Raw genomic sequence first — 26,891 nt, forward strand, 5'->3', positions numbered from 1 at the left:
AACACAACCATGTCAGCCATGAAGGTTGTAAACACAACCATGTCAGCCATGAAGGTTGTAAACACAACCATGTAAGCCATGAAGGTTGTAAACACAACCATGTCAGCCATGAAGGTTGTAAACACAACCATGTCAGCCATGAAGGTTGTAAACACAACCATGTCAGCCATGAAGGTTGTAAACACAACCATGTCAGCCATGAAGGTTGTAAACACAACCATGTCAGCCATGAAGGTTGTAAACACAACCATGTCAGCCATGAAGGTTGTAAACACAAGTGAGCCATGAAGGTTGTAAACACAGCCAGGTGAGCCACGAAGGTTGTAAACACAGCCAGGTGAGCCACGAAGGTTGTAAACACAACCATGTCAGCCATGAAGGTTGTAAACAAAGGTGAGCCACGAAGGTTGTAAACACAACCATGTCAGCCATGAAGGTTGTGAAAACAAGTGAGCCATGAAGGTTGTAAACACAGCCAGGTGAGCCGCGAAGGTTGTAAACAGCCAGGTGAGCCATGAAGGTTGTAAACACAGCCAGGAGAGCCATGAAGGTTGTAAAAACAAGTGAGCCATGAAGGTTGTAAACACAGCCAGGTGAGCCACGAAGGTTGTAAACAGCCAGGTGAGCCATGAAGGTTGTAAACACAGCCAGGTGAGCCATGAAGGTTGTAAAAACAAGTGAGCCATGAAGGTTGTAAACACAGCCAGGTGAGCCATGAAGGTTGTAAACACAGCCAGGTGAGCCATGAAGGTTGTAAACACAGCCAGGTGAGCCATGAAGGTTGTAAACACAGCCAGGTGAGCCATGAAGGTTGTAAACACAACCATGTGAGCCATGAAGGTTGTAAACACAACCAAGTGAGCATTGAAGGTTGTAAACGCAGCCAGGTGAGCCATGAAGGTTGTAAACACAGCCAGGTGAGCCATGAAGGTTGCAAACACAGCCAGGTGAGCCATGAAGGTTGTAAACGCAGCCAGGTGAGCTATGAAGGTTGTAAACACAGCCAGGTGAGCCATGAAGGTTGTAAACACAGCCAGGTGAGCCATGAAGGTTGTAAACACAACCATGTGAGCCATGAAGGTTGTAAAAACAAGCGAGCCATGAAGGTTGTAAACACAGCCAGGTGAGCCGCGAAGGTTGTAAACACAGCCAGGTGAGCCATGAAGGTTGTAAACACAGCCAGGTGAGCCATGAAGGTTAACACAACCAAGTGAGCCATGAAGGTTGTAAACACAGCCAGGTGAGCCATGAAGGTTAACACAACCAAGTGAGCCATGAAGGTTGTAAACACAGCCAGGTGAGCCACGAAGGTTGTAAACACAAGTGAGCCATGAAGGTTGTAAACAAAGGTGAGCCACGAAGGTTGTAAACACAGCCAGGTGAGCCATGAAGGTTGTAAAAACAAGTGAGCCATGAAGGTTGTAAACACAGCCAGGTGAGCCATGAAGGTTGTAAACACAGCCAGGTGAGCCACGAAGGTTGTAAACAGCCAGGTGAGCCATGAAGGTTGTAAACACAAGTGAGCCATGAAGGTTGTAAACAACCAAGTGAGCCACGAAGGTTGTAAACAGCCAGGTGAGCCACGAAGGTTGTAAACACAGCCAGGTGAGCCATGAAGGTTGTAAACACAGCCAGGTGAGCCATGAAGGTTGTAAACACAGCCAGGTGAGCCACGAAGGTTGTAAACGCAGCCAGGTGAGCCATGAAGGTTGTAAACACAGCCAGGTGAGCCACGAAGGTTGTAAACAGCCAGGTGAGCCACGAAGGTTGTAAACAGCCAGGTGAGCCATGAAGGTTGTAAACAGCCAGGTGAGCCATGAAGGTTGTAAACACAGCCAGGTGAGCCATGAAGGTTGTAAACACAACCAAGTGAGCCATGAAGGTTGTAAACACAGCCAGGTGAGACACGAAAATTGTAAACACAGCCAGGTGAGCCATGAAGGCTGTAAACACAGCCAGGTGAGCCATGAAGGTTGTAAACACAACCATGCAATCCATGAAGGTTGTAAACACAGCCAGGTGAGCCAGGAAGGTTGTAAACACAGCCAGGTGAGCCATGAAGGTTGTAAACACAACCATGTGAGCCATGAAGGTTGTAAACACAGCCAGGAAGGTTGTAAACGCAGCCCGGTGAGCCATGAAGATTGTAAACACAACTATGTGAGCCATGAAGGTCGTAAACACAACCATGTGAGCCATGAAGGTTGTAAACCCAGCCAGGTGAGCCATGGTGTAAATACAACCATGTGAGCCACGAAGGTTGTAAACACAACCAAGTGAGCCATGAAGGTTGTAAACACAACCATACGAGCCATGAAGGTTGTAGACAGCCAGGTGAGCCACGAAGGTTGTAAACACAGCCAGGTGAGCCACGAAGGTTGTAAACACAGCCAGGTGAGCCACGAAGGTTGTAAACACAGCCAGGTGAGCCACGAAGGTTGTAAATACAGCCAGGTGAGCGATGAAGGTTGTAAACACAACCATGTGAGCCATGAAGGTTGTAAACACAGCCAGGTGAGCCATGAAGGTTGTAAACACAGCCAGGTGAGCCATGAAGGTTGTAAAAACAAGCGAGCCATGAAGGTTGTAAAAACAAGCGAGCCATGAAGGTTGTAAACACAGCCAGGTGAGCCGCGAAGGTTGTAAACACAGCCAGGTGAGCCATGAAGGTTGTAAACACAGCCAGGTGAGCCATGAAGGTTGTAAACACAGCCAGGTGAGCCATGAAGGTTAACACAACCAAGTGAGCCATGAAGGTTGTAAACACAGCCAGGTGAGCCATGAAGGTTGTAAACACAACCAAGTGAGCCATGAAGGTTGTAAACACAACTAAGTGAGCATTGAAGGTTGTAAACGCAGCCAGGTGAGCTATGAAGGTTGTAAACACAGCCAGGTGAGCCATGAAGGTTGTAAACACAGCCAGGTGAGCCATGAAGGTTGTAAACACAGCCAGGTGAGCCATGAAGGTTGTAAACACAGCCAGGTGAGCCATGAAGGTTGTAAACACAGCCAGGTGAGCCATGAAGGTTGTAAACACAGCCAGGTGAGCCATGAAGGTTGTAAACACAGCCAGGTGAGCCATGAAAGTTGTAAACACAACCAGGTGAGCCATGAAGTTTGTAAACACAGCCAGGTGAGCCATGAAGGTTGTAAACACAGCCAGGTGAGCCATGAAGGTTGTAAACACAGCCAGGTGAGCCATGAAGGTTGTAAACACAGCCAGGTGAGCCAAGAAGGTTGTAAACACAGCCAGGTGAGCCATGAAGGTTGTAAACACAGCCAGGTGAGCCATGAAGGTTGTAAACACAGCCAGGTGAGCCATGAAGGTTGTAACCACAGCCAGGTGAGCCATGAAGGTTGTAAACACAGCCAGGTGAGCCATGAAGGTTGTAAACACAGCCAGGTGAGCCAAGAAGGTTGTAAACACAGCCAGGTGAGCCATGAAGGTTGTAAACACAGCCAGGTGAGCCATGAAGGTTGTAAACACAGCCAGGTGAGCCATGAAGGTTGTAAACACAGCCAGGTGAGCCATGAAGGTTGTAAACACAGCCAGGTGAGCCATGAAGGTTGTAAACACAGCCAGGTGAGCCATGAAGGTTGTAAACACAGCCAGGTGAGCCATGAAGGTTGTAAACACAGCCAGATGAGCCATGAAGGTTGTAAACACAGCCAGGTGAGCCATGAAGGTTGTAAACACAGCCAGGTGAGCCATGAAGGTTGTAAACACAGCCAGGTGAGCCATGAAGGTTGTAAACACAGCCAGGTGAGCCATGAAGGTTGTAAACACAGCCAGGTGAGCCATGAAGGTTGTAAACACAGCCAGGTGAGCCATGAAAGTTGTAAACACAACCAGGTGAGCCATGAAGTTTGTAAACACAGCCAGGTGAGCCATGAAGGTTGTAAACACAGCCAGGTGAGCCATGAAGGTTGTAAACACAGCCAGGTGAGCCATGAAGGTTGTAAACACAGCCAGGTGAGCCAAGAAGGTTGTAAACACAGCCAGGTGAGCCATGAAGGTTGTAAACACAGCCAGGTGAGCCATGAAGGTTGTAAACACAGCCAGGTGAGCCATGAAGGTTGTAACCACAGCCAGGTGAGCCATGAAGGTTGTAAACACAGCCAGGTGAGCCATGAAGGTTGTAAACACAGCCAGGTGAGCCAAGAAGGTTGTAAACACAGCCAGGTGAGCCATGAAGGTTGTAAACACAGCCAGGTGAGCCATGAAGGTTGTAAACACAGCCAGGTGAGCCATGAAGGTTGTAAACACAGCCAGGTGAGCCATGAAGGTTGTAAACACAGCCAGGTGAGCCATGAAGGTTGTAAACACAGCCAGGTGAGCCATGAAGGTTGTAAACACAGCCAGATGAGCCATGAAGGTTGTAAACACAGCCAGGTGAGCCATGAAGGTTGTAAACACAGCCAGGTGAGCCATGAAGGTTGTAAACACAGCCAGGTGAGCCATGAAGGTTGTAAACACAGCCAGGTGAGCCATGAAGGTTGTAAACACAGCCAGGTGAGCCATGAAGGTTGTAAACACAGCCAGGTGAGCCATGAAGGTTGTAAACACAGCCAGGTGAGCCATGAAGGTTGTAAACACAGCCAGGTGAGCCATGAAAGTTGTAAACACAGCCAGGTGAGCCATGAAGGTTGTAAACACAGCCAGGTGAGCCATGAAGGTTGTAAACACAGCCAGGTGAGCCATGAAGGTTGTAAACACAGCCAGGTGAGCCATGAAGGTTGTAAACACAGCCAGGTGAGCCATGAAGGTTGTAAACACAGCCAGGTGAGCCATGAAGGTTGTAAACACAGCCAGGTGAGCCATGAAGGTTGTAAACACAGCCAGGTGAGCCATGAAAGTTGTAAACACAGCCAGGTGAGCCATGAAGGTTGTAAACACAGCCAGGTGAGCCATGAAGGTTGTAAACACAGCCAGGTGAGCCATGAAGGTTGTAAACACAGCCAGGTGAGCCATGAAGGTTGTAAACACAGCCAGGTGAGCCATGAAGGTTGTAAACACAGCCAGGTGAGCCATGAAGGTTGTAAACACAGCCAGGTGAGCCATGAAGGTTGTAAACACAGCCAGGTGAGCCATGAAGGTTGTAAACACAGCCAGGTGAGCCATGAAGGTTGTAAACACAGCCAGGTGAGCCATGAAGGTTGTAAACACAGCCAGGTGAGCCATGAAGGTTGTAAACACAGCCAGGTGAGCCATGAAGGTTGTAACCACAGCCAGGTGAGCCATGAAGGTTGTAAACACAGCCAGGTGAGCCATGAAGGTTGTAAACACAGCCAGGTGAGCCATGAAGGTTGTAAACACAGCCAGGTGAGCCATGAAGGTTGTAACCACAGCCAGGTGAGCCATGAAGGTTGTAAACACAGCCAGGTGAGCCATGAAGGTTGTAAACACAGCCAGGTGAGCCATGAAGGTTGTAAACACAGCCAGGTGAGCCATGAAGGTTGTAAACACAGCCAGGTGAGCCATGAAGGTTGTAACCACAGCCAGGTGAGCCATGAAGGTTGTAAACACAGCCAGGTGAGCCATGAAGGTTGTAAACACAGCCAGGTGAGCCATGAAGGTTGTAAACACAGCCAGGTGAGCCATGAAGGTTGTAAACACAGCCAGGTGAGCCATGAAGGTTGTAAACACAGCCAGGTGAGCCATCAACCGAGGAGCCAAGAAAATGAAAGTGTAGAAAGTTTTCATGGTACTGGAGGGCGTTCTAGAATATACTTTCACTCCCCCACCCACCCACACTCTCCCCCACCCACCCACACTCTCCCCCACCCACCCACACTCCCCCACCCACCCACACTCTCCCCCACCCACCCACACTCTCCCCCTCCCACCCACACTCCCCCACCCACCCACACTCTCCCCCACCCACCCACACTCTCCCCCACCCACCCACACTCTCCCCCACCCACCCACACTCTCCCCCACCCACCCACACTCTCCCCCTCCCACCCACACTCCCCCACCCACCCACACCCCCACCCTCCCACACTCTCCCCCTCCCACCCACACTCCCCCACCCACCCACACTCTCCCCCACCACACCCACACTCTCCCCCCACCCACCCACACTCTCCCCCTCCCACCCACACTCTCCCCCACCCACCCACACTCTCCCCCACCCACCCACACTCTCCCCCACCCACCCACTCTCTCCCCCTCCCACCCACTCTCCCCCACCCACCCACACTCTCCCCCTCCCACCCACACTCTCCCCACCCACCCCACACTCCCCCACCCACCCACACTCTCCCCCACCCACCCACACTCTCCCCCACCCACCCACACTCTCCCCCACCCACCCACACTCCCCCACCCACCCACACTCTCCCCCACCCACCCACACTCCCCCACCCACCCACACTCTCCCCCCACCCACACACTCCCCCACCCACCCACACTCTCCCCCACCCACCCACTCATTCCCCCACCCACCCACACTCCCCCACGCACCCACTCACTCCCCCACGCACCCACTCACTCCCCCACCCACCCACTCATTCCCCCACCCACCCACTCACTCCCCCACGCACCCACTCACTCCCCCACCCACCCACTCATTCCCCCACCCACCCACTCAATCCCCCACCCACCCACTCATTCCCCCACCCACCCACTCATTCCCCCACCCACCCACACGCTCCCCCACCCACCCACACTCTCCCCCACCCACCCACACTCTCCCCCTCCCACCCACACTCCCCCACCCACCCACACCCCCACCCTCCCACACTCTCCCCCTCCCACCCACACTCCCCCACCCACCCACACTCTCCCCCACACACCCACACTCTCCCCCACCCACCCACACTCTCCCCCACCCACCCACACTCTCCCCCACCCACCCACACTCTCCCCCACCCACCCACTCTCTCCCCCTCCCACCCACTCTCCCCCACCCACCCACACTCTCCCCCCTCCCACCCACACTCTCCCCACCCACCCACACTCCCCCACCCACCCACACTCTCCCCCACCCACCCACACTCCCCCATCCACCCACACTCTCCCCCTCCCACCCACTCTCTCCCCCTCCCACCCACACTCTCCCCCACCCACCCACACTCTCCCCCACTCACCCACACTCTCCCCTCCCACCCACACTCTCTTCCTCCCACCCACTCTCCCCCACCCACCCACACTCTCCCCCACCCATCCACTCTCTCCCCCTCCCACCCACACTCTCCCCCACCTACCCACACTCTCCCCCTCCCACCCACACACTCCCCCACCTACCAATACTCTCCCCCTTCCACCCACACTCTCCCCCTCCCACCCACACTCTCCCCCACCCACCCACACTCCCCCCACCCACCCACACTCTCCCCCACCCAACCACACTCCTCCACCCACTCACACTACCCCCATACTTTCCCCCACCCACCCACACTCTCTCCCACCCACCCACACTCCCCACCCACTCACACTACCCCCATACTTTCCCCCACCCACCCACACTACCCCCACACTCCCCCACCCACCCAAACTACCCCCATACTCTCCCCCACCTACCCACACTCTCCCCACCCACCCACACACTTCCCCACCCACACACACTCCAATTATCCACCAACATTCCCCCACCCACACTCCACCACACTCTCCTCCACCCGCACTCCCTTACACTTCCCACCCACCAACACTCCCTCACCCAACCACACACTATTCCCACCCACACTCCCCAACCCACCCATACTTCTCACCCACCCACACACCCCCACCGACAATCTCCTCACCCACCCACACACGATCTCCCCACCCACACTCTCCTCACCAATCCACACTCCCTTCCCACCCACACTCACCCACTTTTACTCTATCCACACCCACCCACCCACCCACACTCCCTCCCTCACTTCTCCCACACCCACATTTACTCTCAAAGAGAACTCTGGTGAGCGAAATATAACTGAATAAAGTTACATAAATAGTAATCATTTCAATATGAATATTAGTTCAGGGTTATATAAATTAGATTCTTTTATAATTAACCGAATTTGTGAAGAATATAAGTTATGCCAGACAAGTCACTCATCAAATTTCACTTGATATGTGACCTGACTACACTACACTCCCACGCTTAGCGTGTTGACACATGTGTCAGCTCACATGTATACTTGGAGTATACCTGGAGAGGGTTTCGGGGGTCAACGCCCCCGCGGTCCGGTTTGTGACCAGCCATCGTGGTGGATCAGGGCCTGATCAACCAGGCTGTTACTGCTGGCCACACACAGACCAACGTACGAACCACAGCTCGGCTGGTCAGGTACTGACTTTAGGTGCCTCTTCTTGAAGACAGCCAGGGGTCAAATGGTATACTGGGAGGCAGTTGAACAGTCTTGGGTCCCTTACACTCATTGTGTTGTCTCTTGAAGACACTGCAAGACCCCAGGTGGACATCAACCAAATCTTTAAATGGGCCTCAGAAAACAATATGAAGTTCAGTGATGAGAAATTTCAATTACTCCGATAAGGAAAATGCGAGGAAATTAAAACTATATCGGAGTATAAAACAAATTCCAACCACACAATAGAGCGAAAAACTAATGTAAAAGACCTGGGAGTGATCATGTCGGAGGATCTCACCTTCAAGGACCATAACATTGTATCAATCGCATCTGCTAGAAAAATGACAGGATGGATAATGAGAACCTTCAAAACTAGGGATGCCAAGCCCATGATGACACTCTTCAGGTCGCTTGTTCTATCTAGGCTGGAATATTGCTGCACACTAACAGCACCTTTCAAGGCAGGTGAAATTGCTGACCTAGAAAATGTACAGAGAACCTTCACGGCGTGCATAACGGAGATAAAACACCTCAATTACTGGGAGCGCTTGAGGTTCCTAAACCTGTACTCCCTGGAACGCAGGCGGGAGAGATACATGATTATATACACTTGGAAAATCCTAGAGGGATTTGCACACGAAAATCACTCCCTATGAAAGCAAAAGACTCGGTAGACGATGCAACATGCCCCCAATGAAAAACAGGGGTGCCACTAGCATGATAAGAGACAACACAATAAGTGTCATGGGCCCAAGACTGTTCAACTGCCTCCCAGCATACATAAGGGAGAGTACCAACAGACCCCTGGTTGTCTTCAAGAAGGCACTAGACAGACACCTAAAGTCAGTACCTGACCAGCCGGGCTGTGGTTCATACATCGGTTTGCGGCTAATAATAACAGCTTGGTTGATCAAGCACTGATCCACCCTGAGGCCTGGTCACAGACTGGGCCGAGGGGGCGTTGACTCACCGAAACCCTCTCCAGGTATACTCCAGGCACTCGTGGCACCCCTACTTTTCATTGGGGTGATGTTGCATCTCCTGCCGAGTCCTTTGCTTTCATAGGGATTGATTTTCCTGTGAAAACTTAGTACCGATCCCTCTAGGAATTTCCAAGAGTATATTATCTTTCTTGCCAGACACTGACACCAGTACTTTACACCACCAGACACTGACACCAGTACTTTACACCACCAGACACTGACACCACCAGACACTGACACCAGTACTTTACACCACCAGACACTGACACCAGTACTTTACACCACCAGACACTGACACCAGTACTTTACACCACCAGACACTGACACCAGTACTTTACACCACCAGACACTGACACCAGTACTTTACACCACCAGACACTGACACCAGTACTTTACACCACCAGACACTGACACCAGTACTTTACACCAACAGACACTGACACCAGTACTTTACACCAACAGACACTGACACCAGTACTTTACACCAACAGACACTGACATCAGTACTTTACACCACCAGACACTGACACCAGTACTTTACACCACCAGACACTGACACCAGTACTTTACACCACCAGACACTGACACCAGTACTTTACACCACCAGACACTGACACCAGTACTTTACACCAACAGACAGACACCAGTACTTTACACCACCAGACACTGACACCAGTACTTTACACCACCAGACACTGACACCAGTACTTTACACCACCAGACACTGACACCAGTACTTTATACCACCATACACGTACGTACATGGACGTCCCAGCATGTACATGAATTGTGGGAGATGTTCTTAAGTCCATGAAAGAGTACGTATGTTAATGACCCCAGGACAGACTAACCCCAGGACAGACATACACGAGTATCATTGTAATGGTCCGGGAAAAAGCGATCAGGATAAATAATAAGAAAATGGATGACGAAAATTCAGTAATCAAGATAAAAATCAATATTATTAAAGTAATTGAGAACTTGTAAAAATAGGAAATGGGAAATTTTAAAAGAAAATAGATGCATTTAATGAAGAAAGCACATAAAAGAAAACAAGAATTTGTTAATGAAAATTGTAGAAGACAATGAATAATCCCCCCTCCCAAAAAAAAAAAAAAAAAAAATAAATAACGGATGGATTCGATACGGCGTTAGCTGTGAGTGGCCCTATAAACCACATAGAAAATGGGTACCTATTGAAGGAGTACTCACCTAACATGAGGAAGGGCGAGGCCATGTTGATACCGATGAATTCTACCCCGAGGTAGATTAGGAAGCCGAAGGAGGCGGCGCAGGCGAGGTTGGCCGAGATGACGCCAAGAAATCCAAGCCAGGGTTTGGTGCGCACCCAGTCACCCATCATGACGGAACACACGCTGAATAATATCATGATGGTGAGGGTAACGCCAATGAAGGGCACTACTGAGTTGGTGTTGTTTTCCAGCTCCGTCTCCAGAGTCCGCGAGACAAACCTCGCCACGGAGATGCTGCCGAAGTCGCGATTGTCCATCTCCTTCAGTAGTGCTTCCTCCCACAGTGATGCACTGGTGGCGGTGGTGGAGAGGGAGAGGGCAGGGAAGAGAAGTGAAGAGAGAACCGGTTAATGAACCAGATAACAGTAATAATACATGCATTCTTACACCCTACACTAGGACATCAACATCTACACTTCCTTCACCAGAACATCAATATCTACACACATCCTGTACTAGACTCACGCATTCTACACCAGAACATCAACATCTACACACATCCTGTACTAGACTCACGCATTCTACACCAGAACATCAACAGCTACACACATCCTGTACTAGACTCGCGCATTCTACACCAGAACATCAACAGCTACACACATCCTGTACTAGACTCACGCATTCTACACCAGAACATCAACAGCTACACACATCCTGTACTAGACTCGCGCATTCTACACCAGAACATCAACAGCTACACACATCCTGTACTAGACTCACGCATTCTACACCAGAACATCAACAGCTACACACATCCTGTACTAGACTCACGCATTCTACACCAGAACATCAACATCTACACACATCCTGTACTAGACTCGCGCATTCTACACCAGAACATCAACATCTACACACATCCTGTACTAGACTCACGCATTCTACACCAGAACATCAACAGCTACACACATCCTGTACTAGACAATCAACATCTACAATATTTTCAAACAGTATACAAGTTACAAGGTAAGTGCTGTTATCCTCCTTCAGCTCATTTAAAAATCCAGTCCTACTATCTAAGGTATACTAACGCCCATTAGTCCACCTACAACAGTCGACTAACACCCAGGTACCTATTAACCGCTAGTTCGACTGTTTCAGAAGGTTTAAGGAGACTTCGCCACGCTTTTTAAGAGCCACGTAAGTTCCCCCGTCTTCTAATAACATGTTCACTTTTCCACTATAATCTACCTTGTCCATAATTACTATCACATGTTTGAGGATAATTGTTGTTGTAGATGTCTGAGCAAAGCTCGGGCACTTAAACTGATTCATATATTCGGTTGGTAGCTCGGCTCACACACACTGAGTGTCCGTGGTTCGATTCCCCGGTATGGGTGGAAACACTGGACATGTTTCCTTACACTTGCTGTCCTTGTTCACCTAGCAGCAAGTAGGTACCTGGGTGTTAGCCGACTGGCGTGGGTCGCATCCTGGGGGACAAAATTAACCTATGTTGTCCGAAATGCTCCACATAACCAGGGACTTTCTCTATATCACTGATGTCAGCTAGGTCTTTGTAAATAGTATCACGTTTTTGTAGAAAAAAACTATTACAATTATTACATATAATACTGTAGTTCAAGAAAGCAGATAAATAGGCAGTAGGATTACTGAGAATCTCTGAAGGGATACCTTACGTTCGCTGACTCTCATTTTTTTTTTTCCAAGATTTCCGGTTCTAACTCGAGATTCAGTCAATTAACTTGAGAGTTTTAATGCTGGTAACTACGTAAACAAAGGGCCATGCAAGTAACTACGTAAACAAAGGGCCATGCAAGTACTGTCTGTGCATAACTTGAGAATGCCTCTTCTGATCGGTTTCAAACTTTGTCGAATTGATGTTAAAAGTTTGACGAGGATGATTCCCCATATGTTTAACCTGTGTTGGTGCCAATCTGTGAATATACTAACATTGTTATAAATCTTAGAATTGGATTCTGTGTGATAACTAGGGAATGCCTCTTCTGGTCGATTTCAAATTTTTATTATTTTTGTTTTTAAGAAGAAAATTAAATTTTTAATGGTTTTGTAGTTTGTAGTTTCCCATTTTGTAATATATTTTTCAGTATTACACTATACTGAATCACTAAGAAATTGGTTTATCACACTGATAAACAGATATTTAATTTTTTTAAACCTATACCATAATTTTTACGCAGTTTTCTTTAGCCATTTAGATATATCTAAAACTTACAAAAAATGTTAAATATTAGGCTAACTTTAATATTTTTTTTTACATTGCTCTGGTCTAAGACGTCTGCCATCATAGCAGAGCAACTTGTGAATGTTTTATTAACATCAGTCTAGTGATTTTCGTGACTGAAATAAGAGAATAAACTCCCTAAAAAACACATGTATAACAGTGCATAAGTGTTCGCAATAAAGCTAACAGAATCTTTGACTTCATAGCAAGAAGTATAAATATTACAAGGCCTCAGGTTGTTGTTCAGTTCGAAATATCTTTAGTTAGGCCTTATTTAGATTATGCTGCACAGTTCTCGTCACCTTATTACAGAATGGATATAAATGCTCTGGAAAACTTACAGAGGAGGATGACAAAGTTGATCCCATGTATCACAAATCTTCCCTATAAGGATAGACTGAGGTCCCTGAATCTGCACTCTCTAGAAAGGTGTAGAATTAGGGGGGATATGATTGAGGTATATAAATGGAAAACAGGAATTAATAAAGGGGATGTAAATAGCGTGCTGAAAATATCTAACATAGGACCCGCAGTAATGTTTTAAATTTGGAAAAATTCAGATTCAGGAAGGATATAGGAAAGCACTGGTTTGGTAATAGAGTTGTTGATGAGTGGAACAAACTCCCGAGTACCGTCATAGAAGCTAAGACGTTGTGTAGTTTTAAAAATAGGTTGTATAAATACATGAGTGGGTGTGGGTGTGTGTGAGTTGAACCTGACTAGCTTGTGCTACTAGGTCGGATGCCGTGCTCCTCCCTTAAGTGACGTGTCTAACCTCACTAGGTCAAGGCATTGGCTTAAGCCGGTGGGATAATTGGACCTGCCTTGCATAGGCCAGTAGGCCTGTTGCAGTGTTCCTTCTTTTTTATGTTATGTTCTTATACATGCAAGACAAGCCACGGGGCATGGAAATCTCCAGCTCAAGATCTTTCACACATCTCCGTGCATCATCAGGAGCTATACAATGCTGCAAGAGTAGCAATTGGTGGAATGAGAGGAAGTCTTCTTACAGAAAGGTAACGTTACCTTACTATGAGAAAACTTCCTCTTGCAACATGGCATAGCTCCTGATGACGCACGATGACGTGTGAAAGATTTTGAGTTGAAGATTTCCATCCCCCTTGTCTTGAATTATTAAGATCACCTATCTGTGATTTTATTGCATACATACACGTACATATATAGAGAATTGCTTCAGTGCATAAAGTGGAGCCTTGAAACTTACTCTGCGTCCTGCTTGGCGGTGTTGGTCTTGAGCCAGTAGAAGATAGAGAGAGCCTTCACGCTCACCACCATGCTGTCGTTGGTGAGCACCGTGCCGCCGAAGAAATGAGGGAACACGTAGGTTTCGAAGGTGGTGGGGTTGAGCATAAGAGGGTAGGTCAGGTTGAAAGTGCCGTTCTCGATACGCGGCATAAAATCTTGCAGACCCAGTACGTTGTTCTCGTAGCACTTGCTGTCCCATATAGCACAGAGATCGTCATATCTAACGTGTCTGTCATTTTCCAGGTCAACACTGACAGAGTGCACTAGCTGGTTTAGTTTGATCATGTCATCCCAGACGTGTGCTCGTAGCAGGGTACCCTCGTCCTTGGCTGTGATAATGAGTCTAGCAAAGCGTCCCGTCCGTGTTATTCGTGACGGATGGAAGTCCGAACTGAAGTTGAGAAAGAAGTTTTCTTCTATAATAGCTCGCTCGTTCCTAGCGAAGCCCGTGGTGGGGGAAAACAAGTACTCAGGATCATCCTCGTATTTAATTCTCTGGAACCCGGTGGCTAAGATGGCAGATAAGAAGACAGGAACAATGATGAAGTAGCCGTAGTGGTTAGCAATCGTGAATCCTAATTTGTAGAACGACCGATTGAGGAAGTTGTCGAACTTCTTTAGGAAGCATCCCATGATGTTATTGAGTTTGTGTGTGCACTGAGTGCAGGCTGCGCCTCTGAGGCAAGAGGTGCACGGGAAGGCTGGCCCCGCCTCACTTCTCTCCTCACACCTGCGGAAAGACGCCAAGATACAGTTAGCAACATTACCTCACCACAAGATTAATAAAAACATTATCACTATAGCCTATAAAAATACCTACAGATTCATGATTACAGAAAACACGCAAATAAATAGGTAAATAACACATGAAATCGTAATGACACGATTGCAAACAAACCAAGGTACGGGTGGGAATTGAACTCGCGGCAAGCGAGTCTTAGAACTCCAGGCCAGCGCGCAAGCCATAAGATTCATAAGTCATAAGATTCATCCAACTAGGTATATTTATACACCATAGGAAGGTTAGCATTGGTCCCAGTGGGAACCATAGATGAATGTTGTAGCCAGCTGGCTCAGTGGCTTACACGATGGCCTGAAGTTTTACGACTCACTTGCCGCGAGTTCAAACCCCACCCGTATCGTGGTTTGATAGGTAAGTATATCGGTAGTGTGTCCATCTCCAGCCTTCACAACTTTTTAAGCTGCACAACCCGTTCAGGTCTTCAAGTACACTACAAATAAATCATTGTTTACTCTCAGACTGTTAGGTAAAAGGACACATGAGCAGCTAACGTGACATGTTACTGCGGCAACGTTTCGCTCTCCAGGAGCTTTGCCAAGGCTCCTGGAGGGCGAAACGATGCCACAGTAAAAATATCGCCTGGTCTCAGACCGGGCCGGGGGGGGCGTTGACCCCCGGAACCCTCTCCAGGTATACTCCAAGTATTACTTGCGCATGTGTTTATTCTTTTACCCAACACATTGTCGATAATTGTCCAACATTATTATATTTTGAGAGAGGGAGGGGAGAGAGAGGGAGGGGAGAGAGGAAGGGGAGAGAGAGGGAGGGGAGAGAGGAAGGGGAGAGAGAGGGAGGGGAGAGAGGAAGGGGAGAGAGAGGAAGGGGAGAGAGGAAGGGGAGAGAGGGAGGGGAGAGAGGAAGGGGAGAGAGGGAGGGGAGAGAGGAAGGGGAGAGAGAGGGAGGGGAGAGAGGAAGGGGAGAGAGAGGGAGGGGAGAGAGGGAGGGGAGAGAGGGAGGGGAGAGAGGGAGAGAGTTTGCGTGCTGGTGATCTGGTGTAATAAGGAAGCTGATGATTGTGGATACTTCAAGATGATCACTTACATAAGTAATACATGAAGTTCAGGAAAACCAGTCAAGGTTCTCTCTCTCTCTCTCTTACACTTGTCCAATATTTCTAGATATTAAGGTAGACGTTAGAAATATTGTTTGGTAAGCTGTTCATAAGTATAATGTTGTAAGTGAATTTTGGAGATTTATATATCTGGTGTTATGATTTATATACCTGCTATAATTTATATACCTGCTATAATTTATATATCTGCTATAATTTATATTATTATTATTTTTTTTTTTATTATCACACTGGCCGACTCCCACCAAGGCAGGGTGGCCCGAAAAAGAAAAACTTTCATCATCATTCACTCCATCACTGTCTTGCCAGAAGGGTGCTTTACACTAGTTTTTAAACTGCAACATTAACACCCCTCCTTCAGAGTGCAGGCACTGTACTTCCCATCTCCAGGACTCGAGTCCGGCCTGCCGGTTTCCCTGAACCCCTTCATAAATGTTACTTTGCTCACACTCCAACAGCACGTCAAGTATTAAAAACCATTTGTCTCCATTCACTCCTATCAAACACGCTCACGCATGCCTGCTGGAAGTCCAAGCCCCTCGCACACAAAACCTCCTTTACCCCCTCCCTCCAACCTTTCCTAGGCCGACCCCTACCCCGCCTTCCTTCCACTACAGACTGATACACTCTTGAAGTCATTCTGTTTTGCTCCATTCTCTCTACATGTCCGAACCACCTCAACAACCCTTCCTCAGCCCTCTGGACAACAGTTTTGGTAATCCCGCACCTACTCCTAACTTCCAAACTACGAATTCTCTGCATTATATTCACACCACACATTGCCCTCAGACATGACATCTCCACTGCCTCCAGCCTTCTCCTCGCTGCAACATTCATCACCCATGCTTCACACCCATATAAGAGCGTTGGTAAAACTATACTCTCATACATTCCCCTCTTTGCCTCCAAGGACAAAGTTCTTTGTCTCCACAGACTCCTAAGTGCACCACTCACTCTTTTTCCCTCATCAATTCTATGATTCACCTCATCTTTCATAGACCCATCCGCTGACACGTCCACTCCCAAATATCTGAATACATTCACCTCCTCCATACTCTCTCCCTCCAATCTGATATTCAATCTTTCATCACCTAATCTTTTTGTTATCCTCATAACCTTACTCTTTCCTGTATTCACCTTTAATTTTCTTCTTTTGCACACCCTACCAAATTCATCCACCAATCTCTGCAGCTTCTCTTCAGAATCTCCCAAGAGCACAGTGTCATCAGCAAAGAGCAGCTGTGACAACTCCCACTTTGTGTGTGATTCTTTATCTTTTAACTCCACGCCTCTTGTCAAGACCCTCGCATTTACTTCTCTTACAACCCCATCTATAAATATATTAAACAACCACGGTGACATCACACATCCTTGTCTAAGGCCTACTTTTACTGGGAAATAATTTCCCTCTTTCCTACATACTCTAACTTGAGCCTCACTATCCTCGTAAAAACTCTTCACTGCTTTCAGTAACCTACCTCCTACACCATACACTTGCAACATCTGCCACATTGCCGCCCTATCCACCCTGTCATACGCCTTTTCCAAATCCATAAATGCCACAAAGACCTCTTTAGCCTTATCTAAATACTGTTCACTTATATGTTTCACTGTAAACACCTGATCCACACACCCCCTACCTTTCCTAAAGCCTCCTTGTTCATCTGCTATCCTATTCTCCGTCTTACTCTTAATTCTTTCAATAATAACTCTACCATACACTTTACCAGGTATACTCAGCAGACTTATCCCCCTATAATTTTTGCACTCTCTTTTATCCCCTTTGCCTTTATACAAAGGAACTATGCATGCTCTCTGCCAATCCCTAGGTACCTTACCCTCTTCCATACATTTATTAAATAATTGCACCAACCACTCCAAAACTATATCCCCACCTGCTTTTAACATTTCTATCTTTATCCCATCAATCCCGGCTGCCTTACCCCCTTTCATTTTACCTACTGCCTCACGAACTTCCCCCACACTCACAACTGGCTCTTCCTCACTCCTACAAGATGTTGTTCCTCCTTGCCCTATACACGAAATCACAGCTTCCCTATCTTCATCAACATTTAACAATTCCTCAAAATATTCCCTCCATCTTCCCAATACCTCTAACTCTCCATTTAATAACTCTCCTCTCCTATTTTTAACTGACAAATCCATTTGTTCTCTAGGCTTTCTTAACTTGTTAATCTCACTCCAAAACTTTTTCTTATTTTCAACAAAATTTGTTGATAACATCTCACCCACTCTCTCGTTTGCTCTCTTTTTACATTGCTTCACCACTCTCTTAACCTCTCTCTTTTTCTCCATATACTCTTCCCTCCTTGCATCACTTCTACTTTGTAAAAACTTCTCATATGCTAACTTTTTCTCCCTTACTACTCTCTTTACATCATCATTCCACCAATCGCTCCTCTTCCCTCCCGCACCCACTTTCCTGTAACCACAAACTTCTGCTGAACACTCTAACACTACATTTTTAAACCTACCCCATACCTCTTCGACCCCTATAATTTATATACCTCTTCGACCCCTATAATTTATATACCTGCTATAATTTATATACCTGGTGTTGATTTATATACCTGCTATAATTTATATACCTGCTATAATTTATATACCTGCTATGATTTATATACCTGGTGTTGGTTTATATACCTGCTGTTGTGATTTATATACTTAGTAAATTAGAGAGCTATGTATGTTATGCATTTGTTATAGTCTTTGTTAAGTATAAAAGACTTGGTAATCATGGCTCTGGTATACATTTATTGTACATCGTACCTAGTTAATGCACATGGTACCTAGTTATTGTGCATGATACCCAGTTATTGTGCATGATACCCAGTTACTGTACATGGTACCCAGTTATTGTACACGGTATCCAGTTATTGTACATGGTACCCAGTTATTGTACATGGTACTCAGTTATTGTACATGGTATCCAGTTATTGTACATGGTACCCAGTTATTGTACATGGTACCCAGTTATTGTACATGGTACCCAGTTATTGTACATGGTACCCAGTTATTGTACATGGTACCCAGTTACTGTACATGGTACCTGTACTCCGTGATGCTGTGGTTATGGACCACGGAGTTATGACAACAAGGATTATTATTATGATTATAATCACATGGGAATGCTAAACCCGTAGGGATTATGCAGCGCTTGTAGGGGAAGGGGTGGATGGAAGGCATTCAGGCTCAATTCAAGGAACTGAAGTATAGATCCAATTCCCTAGATCAAGAGCCCCCTCACCAGCGTCGAGGAACCTTCCTGGAGGAGGAGACGAAGCATCAGACGGGGAGGCAGTACTCTCCTAATTGTACTCACCTCCTGGCCCCGCCTCTCCCTCTCTGCTTCCTGAGCTTTGTCATACCTCTTCTTAAAACTATGTATGGTTCCTGCCTCCACTACCTCACTTGCTAGGCTATTCCACTTCCTGACTACTCTATGACTGAAGAAATACTTCCTAACGTCCCAATGACTCGTCTGAGTCTTCAGCTTCCAATTGTGACCCCTTGTTTCTGTGTCCCATCTCTGGAACATCCTGTCTCTGTCCACCTTGTCTATTCTCCGCAGTATCTTGCATGTCGTTATCATGTCTCCCCTGACCCTTCTGTCCTCCAGTGTCGTCAGTCCGATTTCCCTCAACCTTTCCTCGTACGAGTGTATGTGTGTGTATGTGTGTGTATGTGTGTGTGTGTGTGTGTGTGTGTGTGTGTGTGTGTGTGTGTGTGTGTGTGTGTGTGTGTGTGTGTGTGTGTGTAAATTGCTCTATTTTTAATATATTTTTGTTACCAGGCGCACAATTGTACTGGTCTGGGGTGACCATCGAGCCATGTACTGACACATGCACAACTAATGTGACATTTTCTTGCGGCAACGTTTCGCTCTCCAGGAGCTTGTCAAGCTGTTGGCTCCTGGAGAGCGAATGCTGCCAAAATAAAATGTAACATTAGTTGCATCTGTGACCATTTACTTAATATTTTGTCTGTAATTCTACCATTATTACTACTGGGTATTTCTAGGTAGATATTTCTATATATCTAAATTATACCCTTTATTACATCTAGTGAAGAACTGGACACGTATGCAACATCTTAGCATCTTTATTTGTAGACGTTTCGCCATCCAGTGACTTTATCAATACAGATTCAAGAACATATTGGGAATAAAATATACCCAGATGTTATACATATGTCTGAGTCTTCATCTTCTCGGTATTATATACCATTTATGTACAACTACATCTAGTACAAGTTTTACCCATATTGTTGTATCTACAATGGGGAAATACTCGTAGCTACATAATTAGTATGGAGCTGTAGCTGGTACCTGCGCTCCAGTTAAGAAGTTCAGTTCTAGATGATCATCATCCATAAGTCGAGGTGAGAAGAATATATTACGTTGGAATATAGAGGTAAGGGAAATCACTTCTGTTCCGTGTTTGTTGTTGGACAGCAGTGGTGGGTGAGTTCCGACATTCTTGGGCGAGCCATGAGCCTGTAGCCTGAGATGTCAATGTTTACCTGGAGTTTACCTGGAGAGAGTTCCGGGGGTCAACGCCCCCGCGGCCCGGTCTGTGACCAGGCCTCCTTAGGTCAGTGTCCCAGGATGCGACCCACACCAGTCGACTAACACCCAGGTACCCATTTTACTGATGGGGAACATAGACAACAGGTGGAAAGAAACACGTCCAATGTTTCTACTCTGGCTGGGAATCGAACCAAGGCCCTCACCGTGTGAAGCGAGAGCGTTAACCACCAGGCCACCACGTCAGTATTATATCGAAGTTCTATATCTGGTTTACTGATATACATAAGTCTGCCCTGCTAGTGTTCTTGACGAAGGTGTTGTGCTCATGGGTGACACTAAACACTATGTTTGAGGAGAAAGCGTTGTTCAGACGTTGTTTCCAGGATTGAACCTTTCCAAGGAATGAATTTGATAAAGTCCAGCCCTGGACGAAACGTCGTAACTAAGGTTTCACTGCATAGTGTCTAACTACCTCTTAACTCAGACCATCGTTCATCCATGACACAAGCTGTAGCTTCTGTTAGTTGACATGTGGTAAAGACATTGTAATCAACTTCTCACTGCCCATCAAACTCAACTCCCTCCCTCAGAACACAACGTGATCTCTTACTAGATCAAGACATTATCTAATTTCTATATGCAAAACAACACTAACCAACTCCCTCCTTTGCAGGAAGGCTACTCCTAACTACTGGAGTGAGACTCCGAACTACCCGTGAACGAGACTTTGAACTGCTAGAACCAGACTGTGATCTTCTGGAAAGAGACTGAACTGCTAGAACGAGGTTTCGAACTGCTAGAACGAATTTCTGAACTGTTAGACTAGAACGAGGCTTCGAACTGCTAGGAGGAGGCTTCAAACTGCTAAAACGAGTCTGAAAACTGCTGGAAAGAAGCTTCGAACTGCTGGAACGACACTGCCAACTGTTGGAAAGAGACTTGGAACCGCTGAAGTTAATAATAAGAGCCAGGAGAGGCGCAGCTAAAACCATCTCTCCTAGACGTGTATACAACCACCCTGACGGATATAATTCTAAATCAATTCTAAGTCAATTCAAAATGAGTATTTTACATATAACATTTCAAAACGGGAAGAAATTTGACTAGCAGAAATAAACATTGTATAAATTTGATTTAATTTTTAAAACTCCCCAAGAAAGCTAAAATTTACGTAGACCGGATGTAAGATTATCCCGGGCGACATATATACCAAATATGATTATAATTATGAAAAAAACAAACACTAAACCTACAAGGATCATACAGCATATACCAAATATAGTTTTTCCAATTTTTTTTTCTCTTCACATTCTCTAAAAGTATTTGAACCTAAAATTTCAGAAAATTCAAGAGAATTTGCGGGAAATTATGTGGTAGAGGTGAAAGTGTGTTGATGGTGGTGAAGTTACTGCTGCTGTGACGGTCTTTGTTACCTGACCCCCAGTCCTGTGTCCCCCATTACTGCTGAAACCTGCCTCTGACCCCCAGTCCTGTGTCCCCCATTACTGCTGAAACCTGCCTCTGACCCCCAGTCCTGTGTCCCCCATTACTGTTGAAACCTGCCTCTGACCCCCAGTCCTGTGTCCCCCATTACTGTTGAAACCTGCCTCTGACCCCCAGTCCTGTGTCCCCCATTACTGCTGAAACCTGCCTCTGACCCCCAGTCCTGTGTCCCCCATTACTGTTGAAATTACTGCTGAAACCTGCCTCTGACCTGCCTCTGACCCCCAGTCCTGTGTCCCCCATTACTACTGAAACCTGCCTATGACCCCCAGTCCTGTGTCCCCCATTACTGTTGAAATCTACCTGTGACCCCCAGTCCTGTGACCCCCATTACTGCTGAAACCTGTGACCCCCAGTCCTGTGACCCCCATTACTGTTGAAACCTACCTGTGACCCCCAGTCCTGTGTCCCCCATTACTGCTGAAACCTGCCTCTGACCCCCAGTCCTGTGTCCCCCATTACTGCTGAAACCTGCCTCTGACCCCCAGTCCTGTGTCCCCCATTACTGCTTACTGCTGAAACCTGCCTCTGACCCCCAGTCCTGTGTCCCCCATTACTGCTGAAACCTGCCTCTGACCCCCAGTCCTGTGTCCCCCATTACTGCTGAAACCTGCCTCTGACCCCCAGTCCTGTGTCCCCCATTACTGCTGAAACCTGCCTCTGACCCCCAGTCCTGTGTCCCCCATTACTGCTGAAACCTGCCTCTGACCCCCAGTCCTGTGTCCCCCATTACTGCTGAAACCTGCCTCTGACCCCCAGTCCTGTGTCCCCCATTACTGCTAAAACCTGCCTCTGACCCCCAGTCCTGTGTCCCCCATTACTGCTGAAACCTGCCTCTGACCCCCAGTCCTGTGTCCCCCATTACTGCTGAAACCTGCCTCTGACCCCCAGTCCTGTGTCCTCCATTACTGCTGAAACCTGCCTCTGACCCCCAGTCCTGTGTCCTCCATTACTGCTAAAACCTGCCTCTGACCCCCAGTCCTGTGTCCTCCATTACTGCTGAAACCTGCCTCTGACCCCCAGTCCTGTGTCCTCCATTACCGCTGAAACCTGCCTCTGACCCCCAGTCCTGTGTCCCCCATTACTGCTGAAACCTGCCTCTGACCCCCAGTCCTGTGTCCCCCATTACTGCTGAAACCTGCCGCTGACCCCCCAGTCCTGTGTCCCCCATTACTGCTGAAACCTGCCTCTGACCCCCAGTCCTGTGTCCCCCATTACTGCTGAAACCTGCCTCTGACCCCCAGTCCTGTGTCCCCCATTACTGCTGAAACCTGCCTCTGACCCCCAGTCCTGTGTCCCCCATTACTGCTAAAACCTGCCTCTGACCCCCAGTCCTGTGTCCCCCATTACTGCTGAAACCTGCCGCAGACCCCCAGTCCTGTGTCCTCCATTACTGCTAAAACCTGCCTCTGACCCCCAGTCCTGTGTCCCCCATTACTGTTGAAACCTGCCGCTGACCCCCCAGTCCTGTCCCCCATTACTGTTGAAACCTGCCTCTGACCCCCAGTCCTGTGTCCCCCCATTACTGCTAAAACCTGCCTCTGACCCCCCAGTCCTGTGTCCCCCATTACTGCTGACACCTGCCTCTGACCCCCAGTCCTGTGTCCCCCATTACTGCTGAAACCTGCCTCTGACCCCCAGTCCTGTGTCCCTCATTACTGTTGAAACCTGCCTCTGACCCCCAGTCCTGTGTCCCCCATTACTGAAACCTGCCTCTGACCCCCCAGTCCTGTGTCCATTACTGTTGAAACCTGCCTCTGACCCCCAGTCCTGTGTCCCCCATTACTACTGAAACCTGCCTCTGACCCCCCAGTCCTGTGTCCATTACTGTTGAAACCTGCCTCTGACCCCCAGTCCTGTGTCCCCCATTACTACTGAAACCTGCCGCTGACCCCCCAGTCCTGTGTCCATTACCGTTGAAACCTGCCTCTGACCCCCAGTCCTGTGTCCCCCATTACTGTTGAAACCTGCCGCTGACCCCCCAGTCCTGTGTCCCCCATTACTGCTAAAACCTGCCTCTGACCCCCAGTCCTGTGTCCCCCATTACTGTTGAAACCTGCCTCTGACCCCCAGTCCTGTGTCCCCCATTACTGTCTGTTGAAACTGTGACCCCCAGTCCTGTGTCCCCCATTACTGCTGAAACCCGTCGCTGAAGTCCTGTGACCCCCATTACTGCTGAAACCTACCTGTGACCCCCAGTCCTGTGACCCCCATTACTGTTGAAACCTACCTCTGATCCCCAGTCCTGTGTCCCCCAGTACTGCTGAAACCCGTCGCTGACCCCCCAGTCCTGTGACCCCCATTACTGTTGAAACCTACCTCTGATCCCCAGTCCTGTGTCCCCCATTACTGCTGAAACCCGTCGCTGACCCCCCAGTCCTGTGTCCCCCATTACTTTTGAAACCTGCCTCTGACCCCCAGTCCTGTGTCCCCCATTACTCCTGTGTCCCCCATTACTGCTGAAACCTGCCTCTGACCCCCAGTCCTGTGTCCCCCATTACTACTGCCTCTGACCCCTAGTCCTGTGTCCCCCAATTACTGCTAAAACCTGCCTCTGAAGTCCTGTGTCCCCCATTACTGCTGCCTCCTGTGTCCCCCATTACTGCCCTGCCTCTGACCCCCAGTCCTGTGTCCCCCATTACTGCTAAAACCTGCCTCTGAAGTCCTGTGTCCCCCATTACTGCTGAAACCTGCTGACCCCCCAGTCCTGTGTCCCCCATTACTGCTGAAACCTGCCTCTGACCCCCAGTCCTGTGTCCCCCATTACTTTTGAAACCTGCCTCTGACCCCCAGTCCTGTGTCCCCCATTACTACTGAAACCTGCCTCTGACCCCCAGTCCTGTGTCCCCCATTACTGCTGAAACCTGCCTCTGACCCCCAGTCCTGTGTCCCCCATTACTGCTGAAACCTGCCTCTGACCCCCAGTCCTGTGTCCCCCATTACTGCTGAAACCTGCCTCTGACCCCCAGTCCTGTGTCCCACATTACTGTTGAAACCTGCCTCTGACCCCCAGTCCTGTGTCCCCCATTACTGCTGAAACCTGCCTCTGACCCCCAGTCCTGTGTCCCCCATTACTGCTGAAACCTGCCTCTGACCCCCAGTCCTGTGTCCTCCATTACTGCTGAAACCTGCCTACTGTGTCCTCCATTACTGCTGAAACCTGCCTCTGACCCCCAGTCCTGTGTCCCCCATTACTGCTGAAACCTGCCTCTGACCCCCAGTCCTGTGTCCCTCATTACTGCTGAAACCTGCCTCTGACCCCCAGTCCTGTGTCCCCCATTACTGCTGAAACCTGCCTCTGACCCCCAGTCCTGTGTCCCCCATTACTGCTGAAACCTGCCTCTGACCCCCAGTCCTGTGTCCTCCATTACTGCTGAAACCTGCCGCTGACCCCCAGTCCTGTGTCCCCCATTACTGCTGAAACCTGCCGCTGGCCCCCAGTCCTGTGTCCCGCATTACTGCTGAAACCTGCCTCTGACCCCCAGTCCTGTGTCCCCATTACTGCTGAAACCTGCCTCTGACCCCCAGTCCTGTGTCCTCCATTACTGCTGAAACCTGCCGCTGAAGTCCTGTGTCCCCCATTACTGCTGCCTGCTGACCCCCAGTCCTGTGTCCCCCATTACTGCTGAAACCTGCCTCTGACCCCCAGTCCTGTGTCCCCCATTACTGCTGAAACCTGCCTCTGACCCCCAGTCCTGTGTCCCCCATTACTGCTGAAACCTGCCTCTGACCCCCAGTCCTGTGTCCTCCATTACTGCTGAAACCTGCCTCTGACCCCCAGTCCTGTGTCCCCCATTACTGCTGAAACCTGCCTCTGACCCCCAGTCCTGTGTCCCCCATTACTGCTGAAACCTGCCTCTGACCCCCAGTCCTGTGTCCCCCATTACTGCTGAAACCTGCCTCTAACCGTCTTGGGTGCTATTTGAGGCAGCTATGAAAAATACAAGAGTGTGTGTTAAGAATATACGTCAGGTAACCATGACTGGAATATTTCACAACTTCCAAAATTATGAAGAAGAAAAATGTACAATTCCATGACTGGAACAACACATAAATAACCCGGACACAGGAGACTGAATTTTAAGACGACGTTTTCCGTCCAACTTTGAACATTAAACCAGTCACCGTTGTTCAGCTGGTCAAACTTTGAACATTAAACTAGTCACCGTTGTTCAGCTGGTCCAACTTTGAACATTAAACCAGTCACCGTTGTTCAGCTGGTCAAACTTTGAAAATTAAACCAGTCACCGTTGTTCAGCTGGTCCAACTTTGAAAATTAAACCAGTCACCGTTGTTCAGCTGGTCCAACTTTGAACATTAAACCAGTCACCGTTGTTCAGCTGGTCAAACTTTGAACATTAAACCAGTCACCGATGTTCAGCTGGTCCAACTTTGAACATTAAACCAGTCGCCGTTGCTCAGCTGGTCAAACTTTGAACATTAAACTAGTCACCGTTGTTCAGCTGGTCCAACTTTGAACATTAAACCAGTCACCGTTGTTCAGCTGGTCAAACTTTGAACATTAAACCAGTCACCGTTGTTCAGCTGGTCCAACTTTGAACATTAAACCAGTCGCCGTTGCTCAGCTGGTCAAACTTTGAACATTAAACTAGCCACCGTTGTTCAGCTGGTCAAACTTTGAAAATTAAACCAGTCACCGTTGTTCAGCTGGTCCAACTTTGAACATTAAACCAGTCACCGTTGTTCAGCTGGTCCAAAGTCACAAACGTGTGGGTCAGTTCTGGACCCACACCTCGTTAAGTTTCCACTGTCACTTTGCGGTTGTTGAATGCTTAAGACTATCTTGTGGATGGGTAGTTAGCTAATAGATTTCAACCCTCTCGGCTAAACGATGGTCATTATGGCTCCATGTCACTTGTTCACCACCAGTCAAGAATACTTGAATCTCTGAAGTAGGAATTTAAACAGACTTACAGTATATATATATATATATATATA

The 26,891-nt window shown here is 48.1% G+C and overlaps 1 protein-coding gene across 6 annotated transcripts in view; it reads right to left on the reverse strand.

The window, feature by feature from the left end:
• Window positions 1-26,891, reverse strand: part of LOC128693519 (patched domain-containing protein 3-like) — a 518,850-nt gene that overhangs the window by 186,801 nt on the left and 305,158 nt on the right. For all 6 annotated transcript variants that reach the window (XM_070097295.1, XM_070097293.1, XM_070097291.1 and 3 more), the window contains 2 exons: window positions 13,966-14,736; window positions 10,497-10,828 (listed from right to left, as the gene is read on the reverse strand). In XM_070097295.1, coding sequence (XP_069953396.1) covers window positions 10,497-10,828; window positions 13,966-14,639 — 1,006 coding nt within the window. In that variant the 5' untranslated portion in view covers window positions 14,640-14,736. The remainder of the gene's footprint in view (window positions 1-10,496; window positions 10,829-13,965; window positions 14,737-26,891) is intronic.

The sequence above is a fragment of the Cherax quadricarinatus genome, chromosome 57 (genome assembly GCF_038502225.1).
Source record: "Cherax quadricarinatus isolate ZL_2023a chromosome 57, ASM3850222v1, whole genome shotgun sequence".
Classification (NCBI taxonomy): Eukaryota; Metazoa; Arthropoda; class Malacostraca; order Decapoda; family Parastacidae; genus Cherax; species Cherax quadricarinatus.